This window comes from Phodopus roborovskii, unplaced genomic scaffold (assembly GCF_943737965.1).
Source record: "Phodopus roborovskii unplaced genomic scaffold, PHOROB, whole genome shotgun sequence".
NCBI lineage: Eukaryota > Metazoa > Chordata > Mammalia > Rodentia > Cricetidae > Phodopus > Phodopus roborovskii.
Genome location: NW_026126517.1, coordinates 52,406,917 through 52,427,011, shown reverse-complemented (window position 1 = coordinate 52,427,011; position 20,095 = coordinate 52,406,917). Strand labels below are relative to the sequence as shown.

The window sequence follows — 20,095 nt, the reverse complement described above, 5'->3', positions numbered from 1 at the left end:
GGAACATTTATCACACAAACAAATATGATATACAGCTAATAACTCTAAGAGTATTATAGCTATAACCATACCTATTAATACACTCACCTAGTTGCACATATATGTATATATGTATATCTATATGCCTATATATAAAATTAACAGCATGCCTAATAAAATGTGGTTATTTTAAATCACATTATGGATATAAAAGTATGCTATAAATATTTTAGCTATAGTATAATATGATTTATAGTTGCTTAACTTAAAAAAAATACACTGTCCAGGGTCATTACATTATATGCCAATGTAAAAATTAGGGATTTGGTTTACTTTAGTGTATAAAGCTTCTCTATATTAATGGATTAATAAAATGGATTAATTTATAGTTAATATTTCTGTGATGAATTTTCTCAATTTTCATTCATATAAAACACAGATTTACCTGTAATCCCAGGGAAGATGCTGTTCTAGATGCATGAGTTAGACATTTCAGGTACATAAAATCTCTTTCTCTCAGAAAGTATGCCATTTGACAGGTTTCTTAATGTAAAAATGTTTTAAATACATATAGACTATACATGAATATGTAACTAGAAAAGCCTTTAGGTAGTGAGTTACTGATCAATACCAGTTTGGAGACGTAGTTGAGGGTTCAAATGAAGTATTAGAAAAAGGGCATCACATATTATTTGAATATTAATGAGTATTTCATTTGAAACAGGTGTGGCGGCTGACAGAATTGCAATTCAGTCCAAGGGTCGATTCACAGCCAATCTCTCCCCTCAGAATTTGATCTCTTGCTGTTCCAAGAGCCGTCATGGATGCCACAGTGGAAGCATCGATAGGGCTTGGTGGTTCCTGAGAAAACGTGGGTAAATAACCGCTCAACATGCATTTCTAGGATATGTACAAGTGTTTTTCTGTTTTAAGTGAGAAGGTAGAAAAAACTGGTTTCAAGATTTTTTTTTTTTTCAAAAAGAAACTCTAAAAAGCAAAGCATGCCATATCTGTATGGCCATAAGTAAATGCCACATTTAAATATATGTTGCACTTGGCTTCTGCTAACATTATTAGCCACTGGAAATAGTGTTGGAAGAAGGTACACATTTCCCGGTAAATTAATATGAAGACTCAAAGAAATACTTGTTCCCATTGCTCTAAGCCAAATAATTTTATTAGGTTTTAAAGAAGGAGTAACATTGGTCAATGTCACTGACAAATCTGTTATTCCATTTGGTTATCCAGATTGAGGAATACAGAATTCCAGAAAAAAATCAGATTAAACACAAGAAAAAGAAAATAAATGAGCAATTTAGAGTTTTCATGACCCATTGGTTTCTATTCTATTGGATGGAAAATAGCAAGTGGCATTTTATTTTTACTCTCATGTAGTTTGATATCTAAATAATATCCTGTATCTAGTATGCAACAATGATGTTGAAGAACAAAGGGAACTCTAGGTGATAGACAGTGTTATAAAGTGTGATTTTTTTTAACCATGTAATACCATGCCTGCTATTATATGGCATCTGACCATAGTCGGACATAAGTGAGAGGTATGACAGGTATTAATAGGAGCTAATACCTTAATTTCTTTTGTATATTTCATCTAATAAAGAATTGTTATGAATTGAAGCTGCTTAATTTGGTATCTTCCAGTTTTGTTAACTTTTGTTTGGTCCTGTGATCAAATGAAAGTTGACATATCTACAAGGCAACCCCTACACCTAGGTCTTAGGACAAAACACAGAAGAGGGGCCAGAGAGATTAAGAGCCAGAGGACCAGGATGATAACACACACACACACACACACACACACACACACACACATACACATACCTCATTTATATGTTATAATAATGATTAATGAAGAAGAGGTCATGGAAAGGGGGCATTGGAGGTGTTGGAGGCAGGAGAAAAAGTGGTAGAAATGATTTAAAACAGTACTCATGTATGAAATAAAAAAATAAAATTATTATCACCATATTACCAGTAGTATTACTGTATTATTATATATAGATGGCAGTTGCTAAAGCTCTTGCTGTGGAAGCACCATAATCTGCACAAAAATCCAGTTATCATATCACAAGCCTGAGTTATTAGTAGTAGGAGTCAGGAGCAGGAATGTCATAGGAACTCCCTTGACAAACAGACTAGTCTATTGGTAAACTCTAGATTCAGTGACTCTATCTAAAAAAGAGGAGAGTGAAACTCAAGGAAACCAACTTCAGTCTCTGTCCTCCTTATATGTAATTAAGGACACAAGCACCAGCACACAAGTGTGCACACATATGTCCCATACACAAATTTAATATGTGTATATTAAATATATTACATCCATAAATTGACATTGCAACTCAAATACATGTCATTGTATTTATCTGTTTAGCCCACCATAAGAAAATGCCTTAGACAATTATGCATTTCTTTCAGGACTTTGCGAAGTCACGATCAACATTCTGAGCATCAGATGTTGTCTCTTCTTGGCTGACAAATGTCTACTTTCTTACAGTAACTCCATGAAGTGAAGAAATAATTTCTTCTTTTTATAATGAGTATAATCCCATTTGTAAGGGCCCTATTCTTGTGACCTCACTTAAACCTCATTATCTTTTTTTTTCTTTTCTTTTTTTTATTTATTTTATATATTAAAGTCCATTTAAATGAAAACAAACATTTATAGCCAATATTTGGGAATTTGGGCATTGTTCTTTCCAAACTACTTCATGCTGGTAAGGGGCGCTGTCATGGGGAATTCGAAGAAGATTCAGAAATCCTGGCTGTAGTGTGTAAGGCTGCTTTGTCCAGCTGTTTTGAATGTAGGATCACCTCGTACTCTGTTTCAGGCGGTCTGGCTTGATCAAACCACATTAGTCTGGAAGGAATCCACATCTTTTCATTTTTCTGTGGAAACTAAAATAGAAATCCTTTTCCCCAGTAACTTGTCCTTCAACTTAAATTGGGAGTCAAATCATTTTTTTAATTTAATTTATTATTTTACATGTCGATCCCAGTTCCCTCTCCCTCCTTCCAGCCCTCCCTCCTTCCCTCCCTCCCTCTCTCCTTCCCTACCTCCCTCCTTCCCTCCCTTTTATCCTCTCTGCCCTCTCACATGCACTCTAACCACCCTCCCCTCCCATCCCTCCACCCCAATTCCATATTTAGGGGAATGCCATCCAGTTGGGGTCATGTACATCAGACAGGTCATGTGAAGTAGGGACTAGGGCTTCTCTCCTGTCTCTAGATTAAGGCAGTTATCCCTCCATGGGGGATGTGGTCGCAAAGTCCTTTTGTGCACCAGGGATACATCCTGGCTCCACTGTCTGAGGTCACTTAGATTGCTCAGTCCTTCTGGCTGAGACCCATATTCAGGGGGGCCTGAGTCAGTCCCATGATGGCTTCCCAGCTATCAGTCTAGTGGCCATTAGCTCTTCCTTGTTCAGGTAAGCTGTCTGTATGTGGTTCTGCCACATGGTCTTGTCCTCTCCCTCTGCATCTGGGTTCTAGTTCAACTCAGTGTTTATGTATGGGTGTTTGATCCTGTTTCCAACAGGCATTAGTTGAGGGCTCCATGGATAAGTTAGTTTTGGATCTCACTCTCCGGGAAGGGCATTTATGATAGCCTTTCCACGGAAGCTCAAATTGTTAGTTGGGAGCAGTCTTGTAGTTCTCTAGACCTTTCTTTGTGTTCAATTTTATCTTCAAAGCAATATTGGCTCCCTCTTTTATGTTCTCTCTCTCTCTCTCTGTCTCTGTCTCTGTCTCTCTCTCTTTCCTGTCTTCTATTCCTAACCAGGCTCAATATTCCTTGTCACACATGTTTTCCTTTCCTTCCCCTCGTTTTCTCCTACTTCTCTCTCCATTCGCTGCTCCCCCCCCACTTCCCCTGAGCTCTGGGGGACTTGTCCCTTCCCAGTTCTGTGAGGGACTTTATATGAATCTCTTAGAATACACCTTGTATCCTAGTTAGTCTGGTGATGTGAATTATAGGCTGGTGATCATTTGATCTAGGTCTAAAATCCATATATGAGTGAGTACATACTGTGTTCCTCTTTTTGTGACTGGGTTACCTCATTCAGGATGGTTTCTTCAAGTGCCATCCACTTGCCTGTGAATTTCAAGATACCATTATTTTTTTTCTGCAGAGTAGTATTCCATTGTGTAGATGTGCCACATCTTCATTAACCATTCTTCAATTGAGGGGCATCTAGGTTGATTCCAGGTTCTTGCTATTACAAATAGTGCTACTATAAACATAGTTGAACAGATGTCTTTGTTGCATGGATGTGAATCCTTTGGGTATATGCCTAAGAGGGGGATTGCCGGGTCATGTGGTAAACTAATTCCCATTTTCCTGAGGAACCACCATACTGATCTCCAAAATGGCTGTATGAGTTTGCACTCCCATGAGCAGTGGAGGAGTGTTCCCATTTCTCCACATCCTAACCAACATGAGTCATCACTGGTGTTTCTAATTTTAACCATTCTGGCAGGGGTAAGATTGTATCTCAAAGGTGTTTTGATTTGCATTTCCCTGATAGCTAAGGATGTGGAGCATTTTCTTAAGTATCTTTCAGCCTTTTTGATTTCCTCTATTGAGAATTCTTTCTTCAGTTCTGTACCCCATTTTTTTAATAGGGTTATTTGGTGTTTTGTTGATTAGTTTCTTGAGTTCTTTGTATATTTTGGAGATCAGCCCTTTGTCGGATATAGGATTGGTGAAAATCTTTTCCCAGTCTGTGGGCTGCCGTTTGGTCTTGTCGACTGTGTCCTTTGCTTTACAGAGGCTTCTAAGTTTGAAAAGGTCCCATTTATTAATTGTTTCTTTCAGTGTCTGTGCCCCTGTAGTTATGTTCAGCAAGCGGTCTCCTATACCAATTTGTTCAAGGGTACCTCCTACTTTCTCTTCTAAGAGGTTCAATGTGGCTGGATTGATGTTAAGTTCTTTGATCCATTTGGACTTGAGTTTTGTGCATGGCGACAGACATGGGTCTATCTGCAGTCTTCTACATACCCTCATCCAATTGTGCCAGCACCATTTGTTGAAGATGCTGTCCTCGCTCCATTGTATAATTTTAGCTTTTTTTTTTTTTGTCGAAAATCAGGTGTTCATAGGTGCGTGAATTAATATCAGGATTTTCAATTCGATTCCATTGGTCTACCTGTCTATTTTTATGCCAATACCAGGCTGTTTTCAGAAGTATAGCTCTGTAGTAGAGCTTAAAGTCAGGAATGGTGATGCCTCCTGAAGTTCTTTTATTGTATAGGGTTATTTTGGCTATCCTGGGTCTTTTGTTAAACCTCATTATCTTAAGGTGAAAGATTAATTATCATTACCTAAGCTTTAGGGACTTCAATAGCTTTAAAAACATGAATACATTTCTAACTGAAATATAATCATATTACTTCCTCTATTTCCTTTCCTTTCTCTAGCCCATTCTCCCAAATTTATGATTTTACTCTGATCATTACACACACACACACACACACATATACACACACACATATACACATATGTATGCATTTGTATATACATAGGTGTATATATGTGTATATATATATGTGTACATATATATATGGAATTTATGTACAAATATATAAATACAAACTGCTGAGTATGTTCTTGCTGTTTGTATAGGGTTTCAGGGCTGAACACATTGTATTAGATAACCAATAAAGCGTCCATCCCTGAGAGAGGCTAGAACTTCTCTCTCAGCAGTTATTAGTCGCTGATAATTCCTTGTCTAAAGGTATGGCAATTATAGTATTGCATATTTATGTAAGTAATGTCATGGTTTCATTTCTGTCTTATCCACTTCTTTATTCAGTAAGGTACTATTAAATTTGGAGTCAAATAACTTACTGTGTGTTCAGTTTCAAAATCTATCAATAATAATTTAATGTATGTGTATTATTCAACTTAGAACATTTTACTCTATGAATTTCAGTATTATATAAACATTGTAGTATTTCCACCCATGCTATGATGTCCTAGACACATATTCAATGAAATCTTAAGAAAAAGGATAACATAATAGAAGTGTCAACAAAATAAACAATCAATGTTAATTCTAATAGTGAAGTTATCAGATGATTCCATCAGCAAATAATCAAATAAGTGTCTTCAGATTAACCTGGATTTATTGTAGGATACATTTCATCTTCAGAAATTATATGTTAAGTGTATAATTATTTATTGCAAATGGATTCAAGTATGAAGTATAAATCATAATGAAATAGTAAAAAGAGGGAAGATTATAGTATAGCTAAGCTGCTGTGTTATGTAATTGGTTGACAGTTTTGTGTTATGCAGGCAAATAAACAGCAAAACCCACAAATGTTTAGTTCAGTAAATTTGACTATAGACAGGAAACTATGACATTTTCCTAAATACTCTCCTCTTTTTTCTTATTCCTCTTAGACTGGTATCTCATGCATGTTACCCACTTTTCAAGGACCAAAACACTACTACCAATAATATTTGTGCTATGGCAAGTAGATCAGATGGGCGGGGGAAAAGGCATGCCACAAAGCCATGCCCCAACAGCTATGAGAAATCCAACAGAATCTACCAGTGTTCTCCCCCATACAGAATCTCTTCCAATGTAAGTATAAACAGTGTGAACTAACAAATATGCCACTATCAAACTATATAGCTTTGCTGTTGTTCAAACTATTTTTAAATTATTTAAAATTATTATATACTAACAAATGTTATGTTTACAAGTTATACTTTACTATTTTTACTATATTTATTTGTATTTAGTGGTGTGTGTTTGTTTGTTTGTGTGTGTGTGTGTGTGTGTCTGTCTGTCTGTCTGTCTGTCTGTCTGTCTGGGAATGAGCATACTTCACTTACATGTGGACATTAGAGAACAACTTGGAAGTAACTGGTTCTTTCCTTCCATCATGTTGGTCCTGGAGATGGAACTCAGGTCCTCAGACTTGGGGGACAAATGCCTGAATCTCTGAAATAACCACTGAGTGTCTCTGACCTGTTCACCTACAATTCTTGTTACTCATATACTGTCCATTAAAAACTTGTGTTTTGATCTGTTACAGCACAATGTAATTATTATAGTAAAAATGTAAGGGATTTGTATAAAATGTCTCCAATTTAAAGGGTTTTTCTAGTTTTTTTTATTTTTTAAGTGTTTATTCTTTTTTATAATATTTTTAATTTAAATTGGCAACAAGCTTGTTTTAATTATGGTTTTTAAAGTATGTATGTGAATGAAAATGACAATTCACAGATAAGCCACTATATTTTGGTGGCAATAGTTCATTTTTTTTTAATCTCATGCTTTAGTTTATAATATAAGTGAACTTTGCACACTTGGATAAAGATCCCCTTAGACTCTAACTTGTCATGCTTAATGCTAACCCAATTTTAATTAAATTTTATCAGGGTTATGTAGACCCATTTAAGAAATATATGAATCTTTTGTTACCACTAGTTCTCTCCAGATTATAATCCAATATTTTTAATCCTGGTTTACCTGTTATGCATGTTTGACCAACAACTTAAAGAAGTTAATGGCTTACCAGATTTAAACCTCTACTCACCCACAATGATCTTAATAATTGAGATCATTCTCTATTGCCTATATAGATCATGGCTTCCCAATCTCCTTTACTGACATTGGAAATAATTTTTCCTACTTAAATGGGGTATTCACCTTTCCACCTGAGGAAACTTCACATAAGTGTCCAGACCTATGGCAACAATTCCTGCTATTTTCTTTGATTTCTAAGTGGGATTATAATCTTCATATTAACATAGTTATTGAAGATTGTCTCCATCTTCAAGAAATTACATGCCAAGTACATAATTATTTATCAAGAATGGATTGAATGGATTGAAATAAAAGTTAAAACCATAATGAAATAGTAAAAGGATGAAGGTTTTTGTTTCATTAAGTTGTTATTATATAGCTGTTTTCTGTTTTTATCAATGGTCTTTTATGCTTGTCCCTATAACAGAACATATCACATTATTTTGAAGTTAGTTGTTCCATTGTCTGTCTACACCATCAACATGTAGCTATCTTAATCATGATGAAGTATAAGCATTTGTTTCTATCAGAGTTTGTGATACATACTTTGTGCTAAATGTGCATGGGATAATGGATGGATGGATGGATGGATGGATGGATGGATGGATGGGAGGGTAGGTGGATGCATGGATAGATGGATAGATGAGCTGCCTGTCTACTGAGGGGACACTAAGTGAAAAATAGCAGTATTTGTATTGAAGTTGTTTTAGAACCTCACTAATCAGATGTTTGCTATAACTGCTCTTGTGATCAAAAGATCATAGGTAACATGCATATTCACTAGCTCAATCTTCTAATTTATATTTACATTTTTTCTTTTTCACCATAAAAATTACTACAATTTTCTCCACTCCAAAATTATTGTAATAGAAATCAATAAAGTAAATGGGCGCAAATCCTGGTTTTAGCAAGTTCATCAATGTGTTATGGTACTCATGACAATTTCAAAGTAGAAATACAGTGCACTGGAAGTTGTCAAGTCACTGAGGATTATGTAATCCCTAAAGAATTATACTGCAGCTCATATTATACACCAGACATTAGTATTTCTCATTGATGCTCATCGATACTTTTCATTCCAGGAAACTGAAATTATGAGAGAAATCATACAAAATGGACCAGTTCAAGGTAAGAAGATAAAATGTCATTTGCAATTATGAATTCCTATAGTAAACACCATTACACGATGTGACATCAAGTGGGTGTAATAGAAAAGAAAATCTCTGTGATCTCCATAAGGGTTCAACATTTGCAGCCTGTACAGTTGCAGAACATTGGCTCATCACAGCATATTATGAGTTTCCATTTTACTTTAAGAAGATAAATTTGTTTATTAGTTGAGCTCTTAAATACTAACAATGCATTTAAGAAAAGCTGCCTGAGTCTTTTCAGAGTTATAAAGGACCATCTGACAGGTACACATGACTTCCGTTGAATAATGGAGCTCACATTAACTACTTGGTCCCATGTAAAAATCCCACATAAGGTTAGATATTTAATCATTTTCAGTTTAGGTAGCTTTAGGAATACATTGACAAAAAACAGTGAGCATTACTAGAAACTAGTTTCATTTTTAAATTAAAGTCAAGGGAAATCAAACAAACTAGGATGGTTTTGTGTTTTACAAAACATTTTTATAATTTGACCTACTTTGTAAATTTGTTATTGATAGTAAAGTATTACTAAATAATATAAATATACAGTGGTATATTAGATATAGATTTTGACTTTAAGGTATAGCTCATTCTTTTTCTTTATTGGAATTTGTCTTGTACCAATAATGTTGATAAAGGTAAATTCCCAAAATGTGTTTTCTGTATAACATTTTCCCTGAAGTGCATTGGAAAACAAACCCAATGAGGTATGAAATGGAAACTCAAGTAGTGAACACAAAAGGGCCTAGTATAACATCAATATAGTGGGAAATAAATTAAAAACAGTTGCTATGTGTTTGAGGAACTATTGGCTGTTTTTTCCTTTTATTTCTGAATGCTGATCTAATTAGCATTGAAATAGGAAGAATCATGGTTTTTAATATTTGTGTCAGAATTATTTATCAAAAAATCAAAGATTATACAAATATGTCCTAAATTTAATTTAAAATAACCTGAGAACTTTACATTACCTTTGCAACCAATAGGTAAGGCCCTTTTCTTCTTAAATGTGTGAAATTTGTTGGCTGTTATAACTGTGAAAATTCATGTGTAATTTTACTATGTCCTTTATCTAGTGGTGTCTGTGAGACAAATATGAAAGACAGAAGAAATTTTAATTAAAGGCCAAACTCACAACCATCACTTTGACATTTTCTTCTTAAATGGTTTTGGCAATTCATTAGGCAGTAAAAATTTGGCTTAAATCATTCTGAACTTCCAGATCATTGTAATACTATCCCTAACCTCGGTTCTCAGTCAAACAAATTTGAGTCCTAAGTTTTTGAGTGTTGTGGAAAACTGAGGTATACTTTGTGGATATATATATATATATATATATATATATATATATATATATATATATATGTATATATATACACATATATATATATATGTGCATATATATATATATAATTTTTTGTAAATTCCACATAATAAATTATAAATAGAATAATTTCAAGGTCCCATAATAAAAAATCTGACCAGTGAACCCTCACTCTGGAATTGTTGAGAAAATATCTTCTGCCAGCCTTAGCCTGAGTTAAGAAAGTGTGCACCAGGCTTCTGTCTTGTCTTCACACATCTTACTGTTCTGTGCAACAGTTTATTGTGTACAGCTCCGTAGAGGGATATTCACTTTGTCTCCTTCTGTGGCCTGACCATGCCCATTAGGGGGTGGAACCAGGGGCGGAAGTGACCTATGGAAGGAGGTCTGAGGAGGAGTCGGGGTACGCCCTCTTGCTGGCAGGTAGAGGAGAGGAGAGGTGAGGTTCAGGTGGAACTTGCTGGTGTTCATCTGTCTAGTTGTAAGTTATTTATCCCTGAATAAACATCAATTCGGTCTATTTGTTTATCCTGATCCTTATTTAAATGCAATATACAGCTCCTCAGTGTTCAGAGTGCACAGCAGGTTCTTATACCTCACAAACTTGAAGATTCATCTGCTTTGGTTTAATGCAGAGACTGAAGGAACATGGTACCCTTGGTTTGCTCAGGTTGGCTTCTTACCCTTTCCTTTAGTTGGCGGTGTTTTATGGCAGGCGTAATATAGTTTGTTCATGGTATTTACCACAGAGCTGAGTGGTAACAGTTAAATGAGTCAATGGTTATATGAGAGGAAAATCATAGGGAATGTCTTCATATTTTTGTGAATGAAAAGAATTCTATTTGTTTCCTGCTGTAGATGCAATTTGATTGCCTGCTTGCTGTAGCCTGGTTTAACTTACAACATTTCTGTCTGTTTTGGGATAAAAAAAAAAATGTCAAATGGATTGAACCCTGAATAAATAACACTGTGAGCATTTTTATAAAACCTGCAGACAGCAGAAGTTTACATAGGGTACAAACTCAAAAATTTTAAAACCCCATGGGGGATGTGTTTTATTGTGGATAAAGGAGAATCAACTTCCAATGACACAGCCCTCCAAAGGCCCTGAATGTTAAAAAAAAAAATGGAGCTAAAAACAGAACAGGAGTAGCCACATTTCCGTTTGCAGCATGAGCTTCACTTTAGAATCTCGCAAATGTCAGTGACCTTCATTCTGACTATTTAAAACACATGTTGAGCTAAGATAGGTAAGCTTTGTTCTTAGCTACCATGACATCCATATCTAGTCCCAATTAAAAAAAAAAGAAAGAAAAAAGAAATTCAGTGCATGCCTCCTGAGAGAAAAGTTTAAAGTCTTCAACCTGAATTGTACAAGCCCTTCCACAAAGCACCACATGCCATAGGAAAGAGGTAATCTAAGGGAAGGAATGAAGGAGAGTTTTGTGAAGTACAGGCTCTGGTTTTCAAAGAGTGTGACACAGACTCAGTTCTCCAGAAGGGAAAGGATGAAACCCTGCAAGAATCTTCCTTTGTACATGATTTTCCTTTATTATAACCCAACAAAGAAATTTTTAAAGGCATTTTAAATGTAAAACGTGTGCATAAGTAATATTCTAAGTAGTTGAAATTGTTTTTTTTTTTTTTTTAAGGAGTAAGAAAAGTTTGTAACCATTGTTAAGAAGAAAATTTGATGTGCTCTCTTCTTAGACCTTATTTCTCACACCTTAGCCATTGATTGTTCTGGGAGAACTTCTGAGACTTTTGAAGAAGCATTTTAGTAACTGTGCTGTTTATCCTTTTGGGTTTATTCCAGCCATAATGCAAGTCCATGAAGATTTCTTCTACTATAAGACAGGGATATACAGGCATGTTATCAGCACAAATGAAGAATCAGAAAAGTATAGAAAACTTCGAACACATGCAGTCAAACTCACTGGGTAAGACAATTACTTTACATCTATATTATTTGGATGTTTATAATTTTTGGAAAATGAAGTCAAGAATAAGAGGAAACAGCTATGTAGCATTCATTGAATGATTGATTGACTGTTCTTGAGTATTCAAAAATATGCTCTTCTAGTCTTATCTGATTTCTACTGGTTGCCTTGGGTAATTCATTTTCATTAATATATTCTGTTTTTTGTCTATTCATCATTAAAATTAGAAATTTAATTTCATGTATCTGTATTCCCCTCTGACTAGCCTTTCTTAATTTTTCCAGTCCATTTCCTTCTCTATCTTGGCATCCAACAACTCTTTGTATGTTATAATAATGTACTCATTCCATTTGACCCATACTCAACTGACCCTCTTCTAAACTAACTTACATTTCCTTACTTAATTATGACCCCATAATAAGTCTTTATTACCACCCTTACACAATACACTTCAGCAGTCAAGACATCTTAGAGGAACAGAACAGACAGGATGGACATGTAAAAATGTATTCACTAGATGTAGATAATAACTACAGTTTTCTTGCACCTGAGAGGCTTACAACCCACTAGTTTCTTGGTCCATGAGTCTGGGCATTTCAGAACTTGGAATAGACCCACAGCGGCTGTCTCACCTCAGAGAGAATAAGAATCCAGCAGCTATTCAATCCACAAGGCTAAGTACTTCAATAGTTACAGTTGGGCCTCTAAAGTTTGGAAGGTTCCTGGAGAGCTATCTCTCAGTCAGTGATGCTGGTTCAGGTTTCAGTGATGCAATGGGCACCACCAGCAACAACAGGATACATCAGTTCTACAGCAAACAGGTGGGCTGGACAGGCAAGAGGGAGGCTAAAAGATGATAGTCTTCCTTTTGTCATAATGTCTCTTTTGAAATCAGAGCTGCTACTGAAAGTGCTGCCTACACTTAGATTATTATTTTCTTCATCAATAGACCATTAGATAATTCTCCAGTTGATGCTCCCTGCTCAAGGTGATTCTAATTTGTTGCAAGTTGGCATTAAAACCAATCATAACCATACTTTCAAGTTTTCTTCCTTGGCTGACTCTTAGTATTATACCATCAAAAAAGTAAAAGAAAATGGATTTTACTTTTATATCATATTTTAATGATAAATTTAAATTAGATGTCTTATGCTATCAGGTAATTGCATTCTAAACACTTATCTTCCTTGTTTTATTGTTTATCAAATGAGTATGTCAAAGTCCTAGACACTCCTTCCTGTTCTTAAATAGTCTTATTTTTGATATCACTGAAAATTTAAAAATCATTTGAATACATTTCCTGGCATCACAAATGCCATCAACAGCATTTGTTGTCTTTATCTTGCAGAACATGTACAGAAAGCATGTGTTATTCTCCATAATTTTTTTTTGCAGCATGTTATCCACCCCACAACTATTCAAGGACTCATTAGAGAGTTAGTGATAGGTCGTCCAGATTTTGCTTTTTCCACTATTTGTGTTTTCAACATAGAAACCATGGTTTCCCTGTAGAATGGAGCTGGTTACTAATTGCTTAGAACACTGTGGTGATTTTCCATTTCCCTCAGAATATATGTAAAGTTCTTTGCACTGATTTTGTAAAGGTCTGTCTTGCCTACCACAGCTACCAACTTTCTGATGTCAAATTTTACTCACCTATACTCTCCTTCCATCTAAAATGCTTTTATACCAAATATACAATCCCTTCCTGTATATACCTTCATTTAATCTGCTCTAATTTACCTTACAATGTGGCTTCTCTGAATGTCCTGTGGAACCCAGTATTTGCTCTATTTTTTATTAACTCTGCTTCTCCTTACCGGACACACTGTTTCTCTATAGTTTCATATAATTGTAACTTTATATTTAATTTAATTTGTTAATAATGCCTTCTTATTGATCATGTATCATCTAGATTGAAGATTCCTGAGGCCATGTCTTTGTACAATGACCTTACATTGTACAAATCACCTAACACAGTGTTAATTCATGTTACATGTTTAATACTTTTTCTACTGAAAAGTTACCTTTATAGATTCTGTTCTTAGCTAGTTCTAATTTGTTGTTATTAATATTTAAATAAGGTAACTCTTAGCTTAAAAATAAGACCAGAAGAAACTGGAGAAGAAAGCCAAGGTGATCTCAGCTTTGATCAATTTTGTGGATTCTGGACCCATGATCACAAGTCCCTTTCTTTTTCTTCTTCTTTCCTAGAGACATATCTGGTTCTGATCCAAGTTTAAACAAGGATAAAAGAACCTTCTAATGCATCTCTAGCAGGTGTCTGATACCCTGGGGTACTCTTTGCCTGACTTCTTTGAATTACCTTGCTTCATTTTTTCAACCGTTATTTCTAGGTGATCGCTAGAATTATGGTTTTGATTCTGATCTCTGATGGATAGTTTGGGAAAGGAATAGTTTCTGTAAATGATGTCACTGTAAAGATCTTGAGAGAAATTTCTACAAAGCCTGACATACTTTCAAGGGTGGATTTTGATATCAGGTTCAGTGAGGAAAGAGTTGAATCGAGTACCATCTCTCCATGTCCAGTCTTATTTTGGGATAGGCAAAATGAGTTTTTCCATTATCCTTTAAAATTATGTTTTTTATTATGACTGCCTCACTTGCTAAAGATAGAAAAAAAGGCACTGACACTCTAAGTTTGTTTCTCCAGTCTTAAACATGTAGTGATTTTTTAGGAAGTGAGTGGATTCTTAAGTTGAGGCATCAATGATTGCATACTGTGTCACTGGGGTTGAAGATTTAACTCTAGTTCTGCCCTTATCAATTTGAAATTTCATTTTTCTAATCTTCATTTGTGTATTTCATATCTATCTTTTCTTGTCTGGTGACAGCCTTGGTCTAGAAAAATCTTCTTTTTAACACATTATATGGTAAATGGTTTTTTTTTTTCTTTTTCTTTTAGAGCCCTCTGATTTAGGGGAATAGTTCACTGTCTGTCTCTACTGCTTGGGTAGCCATGGTACTCGTGTTAGCTTCACTATTATTCTCTCTCAGGCTGTGAATGAAGGAGATTTAGATGCGTTTCCATTTTACTCCTGCCATTGTTTTATATTCCTTGTGTTAACTTTGTTAGCCACAGTAGTGTGTTCACATCATAAGCTCCCGGAATTTGGGATCATTGCAAATTCATCTTTCCTCTGTGATAATTAACAAAGCTAACTGTGTCGGTAAGGATGCATCTATTTTTTAACAAATGCTTTGGGTATATGGGCATTGTTTGGTGCCCTGGGGCAGTAGATATCAATTCCTTCTTCCACCAGCAATTCCTTATTTGGTAATTATGACATTCAGGAGAAAAATGCATCAGTGAGTTAGAGAATAATTAAGTAGCTCAAGAAAGTTAATGTCCCTTATCTGAAGAGCTCAATATGCTTTTGTAAAGTACCTAACAAATTTATCTCAACAAATTGTTTGGTGTCCTTTGTGCAGAATTCAAAGCTATTAGATTTAATTTACTTGAACAAATGAATTTGAGTTTATATTGAGTGCTTAGCACTAGGGAACAAAAGCTGAAATAATATATAGTCTCTCTCTCTCTTTTTTTTTTAGTAATTTAGAGTTTTGATGGTTAATTCCCATCATCATTTTGATTGGATTAAGAAATACCTAGGAAATCAACAAGGCACATTTTTTGGGTATGTCTGTAAGCACTTTCCAGAGTACATCAATTGAGGTACCATATGACTTGCCTTTTTGTGTGTGTGAGTGGGGGCTTCATGACCCATCAGGATATGAACAAATTTTCCCAATGGCAGGTATGAGCCACTTCTGCCACTATGACTTGGACACCCAGACCAAATGTACCTTCTTACACCCTAACTCAATATATAATCTTCTTTCTTTAAGCTGCTTCTTGTTAGACATTTGGTATCAGCCATGAAAAAGAGGCTAACACAGAATGTGGGGCAATATATCCATAACCAATTCTACCAAAAGAGGATAAAGGGTATGCCTTCCTATGTATAAAAACAGGATAGTGATGGGCATACATAAATCAATCTAGAATGTTTCTTTTCTAATACTCTTATTTCATAGCTGTCTTTTTTATTCCACGAACTTTCTTGATTCTCTTTGTGGATGGTATTTTGGATAAAAGTACTTTATCTTTAGACAGGGTTGTTTCCTATACTGCTAATTAGAAATTATTATTGACCAAACTAAGGAGTCCCTTTGGTTTCAAGATGAATCCTAGTTTTTAAAATGTTGAAACATGAACACATTGCATCTAAGAAACAAAATATATACTTTGAGTTCATTTTTCATTCCAGCCCATGCTCCCTATGCTACAATCATACTACCTCATTATGGTTCATCCATGTTCCTGAGATTTATTTTGCCCTGAATCCAAAGTTGGCAATGCATTGCATGAGTGCTATTTATTTTGAAAATGATTCTCAAGAATCACTGATAAAATTCAGTGAGTAAATTTATTGTTTGAAATTCTAGAAAATTATTATAAAAAACAACAAACAGAATTTTATTGAAGCTATAGTCCACATATCACCAAACAAGAATAATGTTTCAAGTCATTGTTTTGTTATATTTAACCAACACCTTACCTATCACATTTTTCTGAACAAATGGTTAAGTACTAGGATTTCATCCATGAGTGGAACAGAAAAATATTCTGGCCCTCATCAAACTGAAAGCCTATTAATACCTAAATAACTTAGAAAACTAAAATTATATCTTGTAAGGGACAGAATAAGATACTACATGATTTGCCTAGAATTAGTAGTTTGAAGTATTTTTTTAAACTTATAAACATTAAGTAATTACCCAATGAGAGAGGAAACAAGCTATAATGATAGGAAGGCTAGAAGGAAACAAAAATTATAGTCAAAGAAACAGTGAAGAATAAACAAAGCAGTTTGTTAAGGGGTTTGTAAATTACTGCTGTTTAAGTTAATTTGAATGTCTACCCACAAATATTGCAATAATGCCTGTTGCAAAAATGATAGAAATTTATCTTCATTCCAATTATCATTAAGGAGAAATATGTTTGAGTAGAACATTGAAAACAGATCTAGATATTTCTATGAATTGTGAGGCAAATACATTTTATGGCTTTAAACTGAGCATGAATACAGAGTATCTAGGTATCTTTTCTCAAAGATAATCTCTTATTAAAAGACAACCTGTGGTTCTATGTGGACTGGGTGTTCATAGTTCTGTACTGAGTGCTGGGCACACTGAGCAAAATCTAAAGCTGCCCTTTTACTCATGCTGTCAATAGATATTAAACGAAAAAAATCAGTGAAATGTAGACTTGGGAGACATAATACAGAAATTTATAAGATGCAATATAATAATCTCAATCTAGTCTTGATCAGAAGATTGTCCTCTGGGAATTGCACTTAAGCTATACTAATGGGTTGTATAGAAATGGTCTGTAGGAACAGGCTGTGCAAAGGCCTTTTGGTTAGTGGAATACAGACTTTACCAAGAACACTAAGAAGACTGCATTTGCTCAATCCCAGAATGCAAAAGTGTGTATCATTTTGAAGATTTTATTAAAAGATTTGAGGAATAAAGGAAAGTTACTAAAGGTTTCCAGTGGGAAAAGCATCATGAATTTTACTTCTACTTTTAAAAGATTGCTCCAATGAAGACTGTAATGTAAAAAGGCATACTTTGATGCTCTAAGTAAAAGGTCTTAATTCAGACCTTACAAGATGGTAGAATAACTGGGGTAGCATGGCAGACATAGAAATAGCTAAGAACTTAATCAGTAGAAATGACATACCTGCAATACAACATAACAAAAATGGGGTCCACATAAGCCAGCCTTAGAATTGTAGCTGCACATATTGGTTGAGAAGTTTTGTCACCCAATGAGACAAAGAAAAGGAACCTATTGTTGGCCCTGTCTTCCTACTGTTTGGAATGTTTTTAAGATGATAAAAAATACAGATTAGAGCTAGAGATTCAGCTCAGTGGTACAGCATTCACTTAGTAGATGTGAGGCCTCAGGTTTGATACTTGACATCCCATCCACCACCAAATAAAGATAAATGACAGAGTAAGCAAGTAGACTTATTGACCTTATGACAGAAAACCAATATAAGCTGAAGATGGATAGTATTAAAAATAATAAGAAAAGCATTGCAATTAAGGTGTGATAAATCCAGTGTTAGATGAACTAGGAGTTCAGAGTGATGGAGCAGGAAAGGCCAGCATGAGGGTCTGTGGCAGAGAGGCAGGGTGATACTGAGATTTCTTAGAAATTTGGAATCTGAAAGGGTTGGAATCTAAGGAATACATGAGCCTTTTAGTGGAACTTATGGTAACTCTGTTGTGTCAGGACAGTAGATGAAGAGAGAACAAAGTGTTTAAGGTATCTTGAAGAATATTTCTCCTGTCTCTATGGAGTATAAGATTTAGGTTATCTGTAGAAGAAGTTCAGGTTGCACTGTCAGTAATTTGATGGAAATAAGAACTATTGATAATAGGTTTCTAGATGTTTAGGAGACAGAGGCACACAAAGAATCAAGAAGGGATTGCCATTTGCTGGTCAAGTACCATCCTGCTCTCTTGTGTGCACTTTCTACAGCGGTAGACAATTGCTGCAATTACAAATAGGAAGGAATTGTTGAGTTTATCCTGTACTGATGGTGTTAGAGTTGGGTGCCACTAAAGAGTCAGAAAAGCAAGGTGTTGAGGATGTGAATATACATGTGTGATCATCAAGAAAGAAGAAGGTTTAGGGATTTAGAGAAAGTAGAAAAGGCAGTGGTCCATGACAGTTCTATTCTCAGTGATCTCAAGATTATCTGATTTCTTTCTTTTCTTTTTTCTTTCTTTCTTTGTTTTTTTTTTCTGAATTTTAAAAGCAATTACAAGAAACTATTATATAATAAATAGTATCCTACAGGTTAAAAATAGTCTTACTGAGTTATTAAATACCATGATTTTCTACAATAAGGGTCCAATTGTATTGCCTGCCATACCAGCTGTGTACTCTATGGTCAGAAGCTATCTATTTATGTGTCTATCTAGGGTTTTTATTGTTGTGAAGAGACACCATGACCTCGGCGGCAACTCTTATAAGGAAAACTTTTAGTTGGAGAAGCACACTTATAGTTTCAGAGGGTTAGTCCATTATCATCATGGTAGGGAACATAGTGGCATGCAGGAAGTCATGGTACTGGCCACATCTTGATCAGAAGGTAACAGGAAATGGTCTATGACACTGAGTAAAGCTTAAGCAAAAGAGACCTCAAGGTCTGCCCCCACAGTGACACAATTTCTCTAACAGGGCCACACCTACATCAACAAGGCCAAACTTCCCAAAGCTTCCCTATGAGCTTATGGAAGCCAGTTACATTCAAACTACTGTCTGTATTTCTGTCTGTTTGCCTGTCTGTCTGCCTGCCTGCCTGTCTGTCTGTCTGTCTGTCTATCACTCTGTCTATATCTATTCTCTATGTATCTATTATCTAGGTATCAGCTATATTTCTAGCATCTATATCTACCCATATATTTTCTGTTTATCATTTATTATGTATCTAAATTCCTATCATCTATCAATATCTACCATTCATCTACATATTATTTGTCATCTGTTTATTCATTGATTGTCATATAAGATACTTGCTCACTAATGCATTACAAAAAGAAGGCTTTGGGGGTTGATCCCAAATTTTCACACATGTAAATTCCAAAGATTGCCTGAACATAAATTATTATTTACAGTAATTATAAAATCAGTTGATATAGTTTTATTAGGGCAACTAAATTTTTGCCAAAATGCTAGTCTTACCTATATCTTTTAAAACAACAATTGAAGGCAAAATTTAAATTTTTAGACAGTCTTATGCTTTAATTACATTTTTTGATGCACAGTTTTAAGATAGTTGGATGAACATTTCTACTATGATGATACATTTCAAATGCAAATTAGTTCTTTATTATACTTTTATTTTTAATGGGTATGAGAAAATATAACTTATTTAAAAATATGCTTTTATTCTTCTTGGGAAAAATTTGATCAGAGACAGATTTAATATTTATGAAGTCTTATGTGTATTTATGATACATTGGAAACATATATAGAACTGCACAGTGTATAATATTAGTATATGCTGTATATAACAATACTTATTTAGATATATT

At 34.8% G+C, this 20,095-nt stretch overlaps 1 protein-coding gene across 2 annotated transcripts in view; it reads left to right on the top strand.

Annotated features, from left to right (window-relative positions):
• Nucleotides 1-20,095, top strand: part of Tinag (tubulointerstitial nephritis antigen) — a 96,094-nt gene that overhangs the window by 37,265 nt on the left and 38,734 nt on the right. For both annotated transcript variants that reach the window (XM_051197974.1, XM_051197972.1), the window contains exons 6-9: nt 704-854; nt 6,404-6,587; nt 8,621-8,666; nt 11,833-11,956. In XM_051197974.1, coding sequence (XP_051053931.1) covers nt 704-854; nt 6,404-6,587; nt 8,621-8,666; nt 11,833-11,956 — 505 coding nt within the window. The remainder of the gene's footprint in view (nt 1-703; nt 855-6,403; nt 6,588-8,620; nt 8,667-11,832; nt 11,957-20,095) is intronic.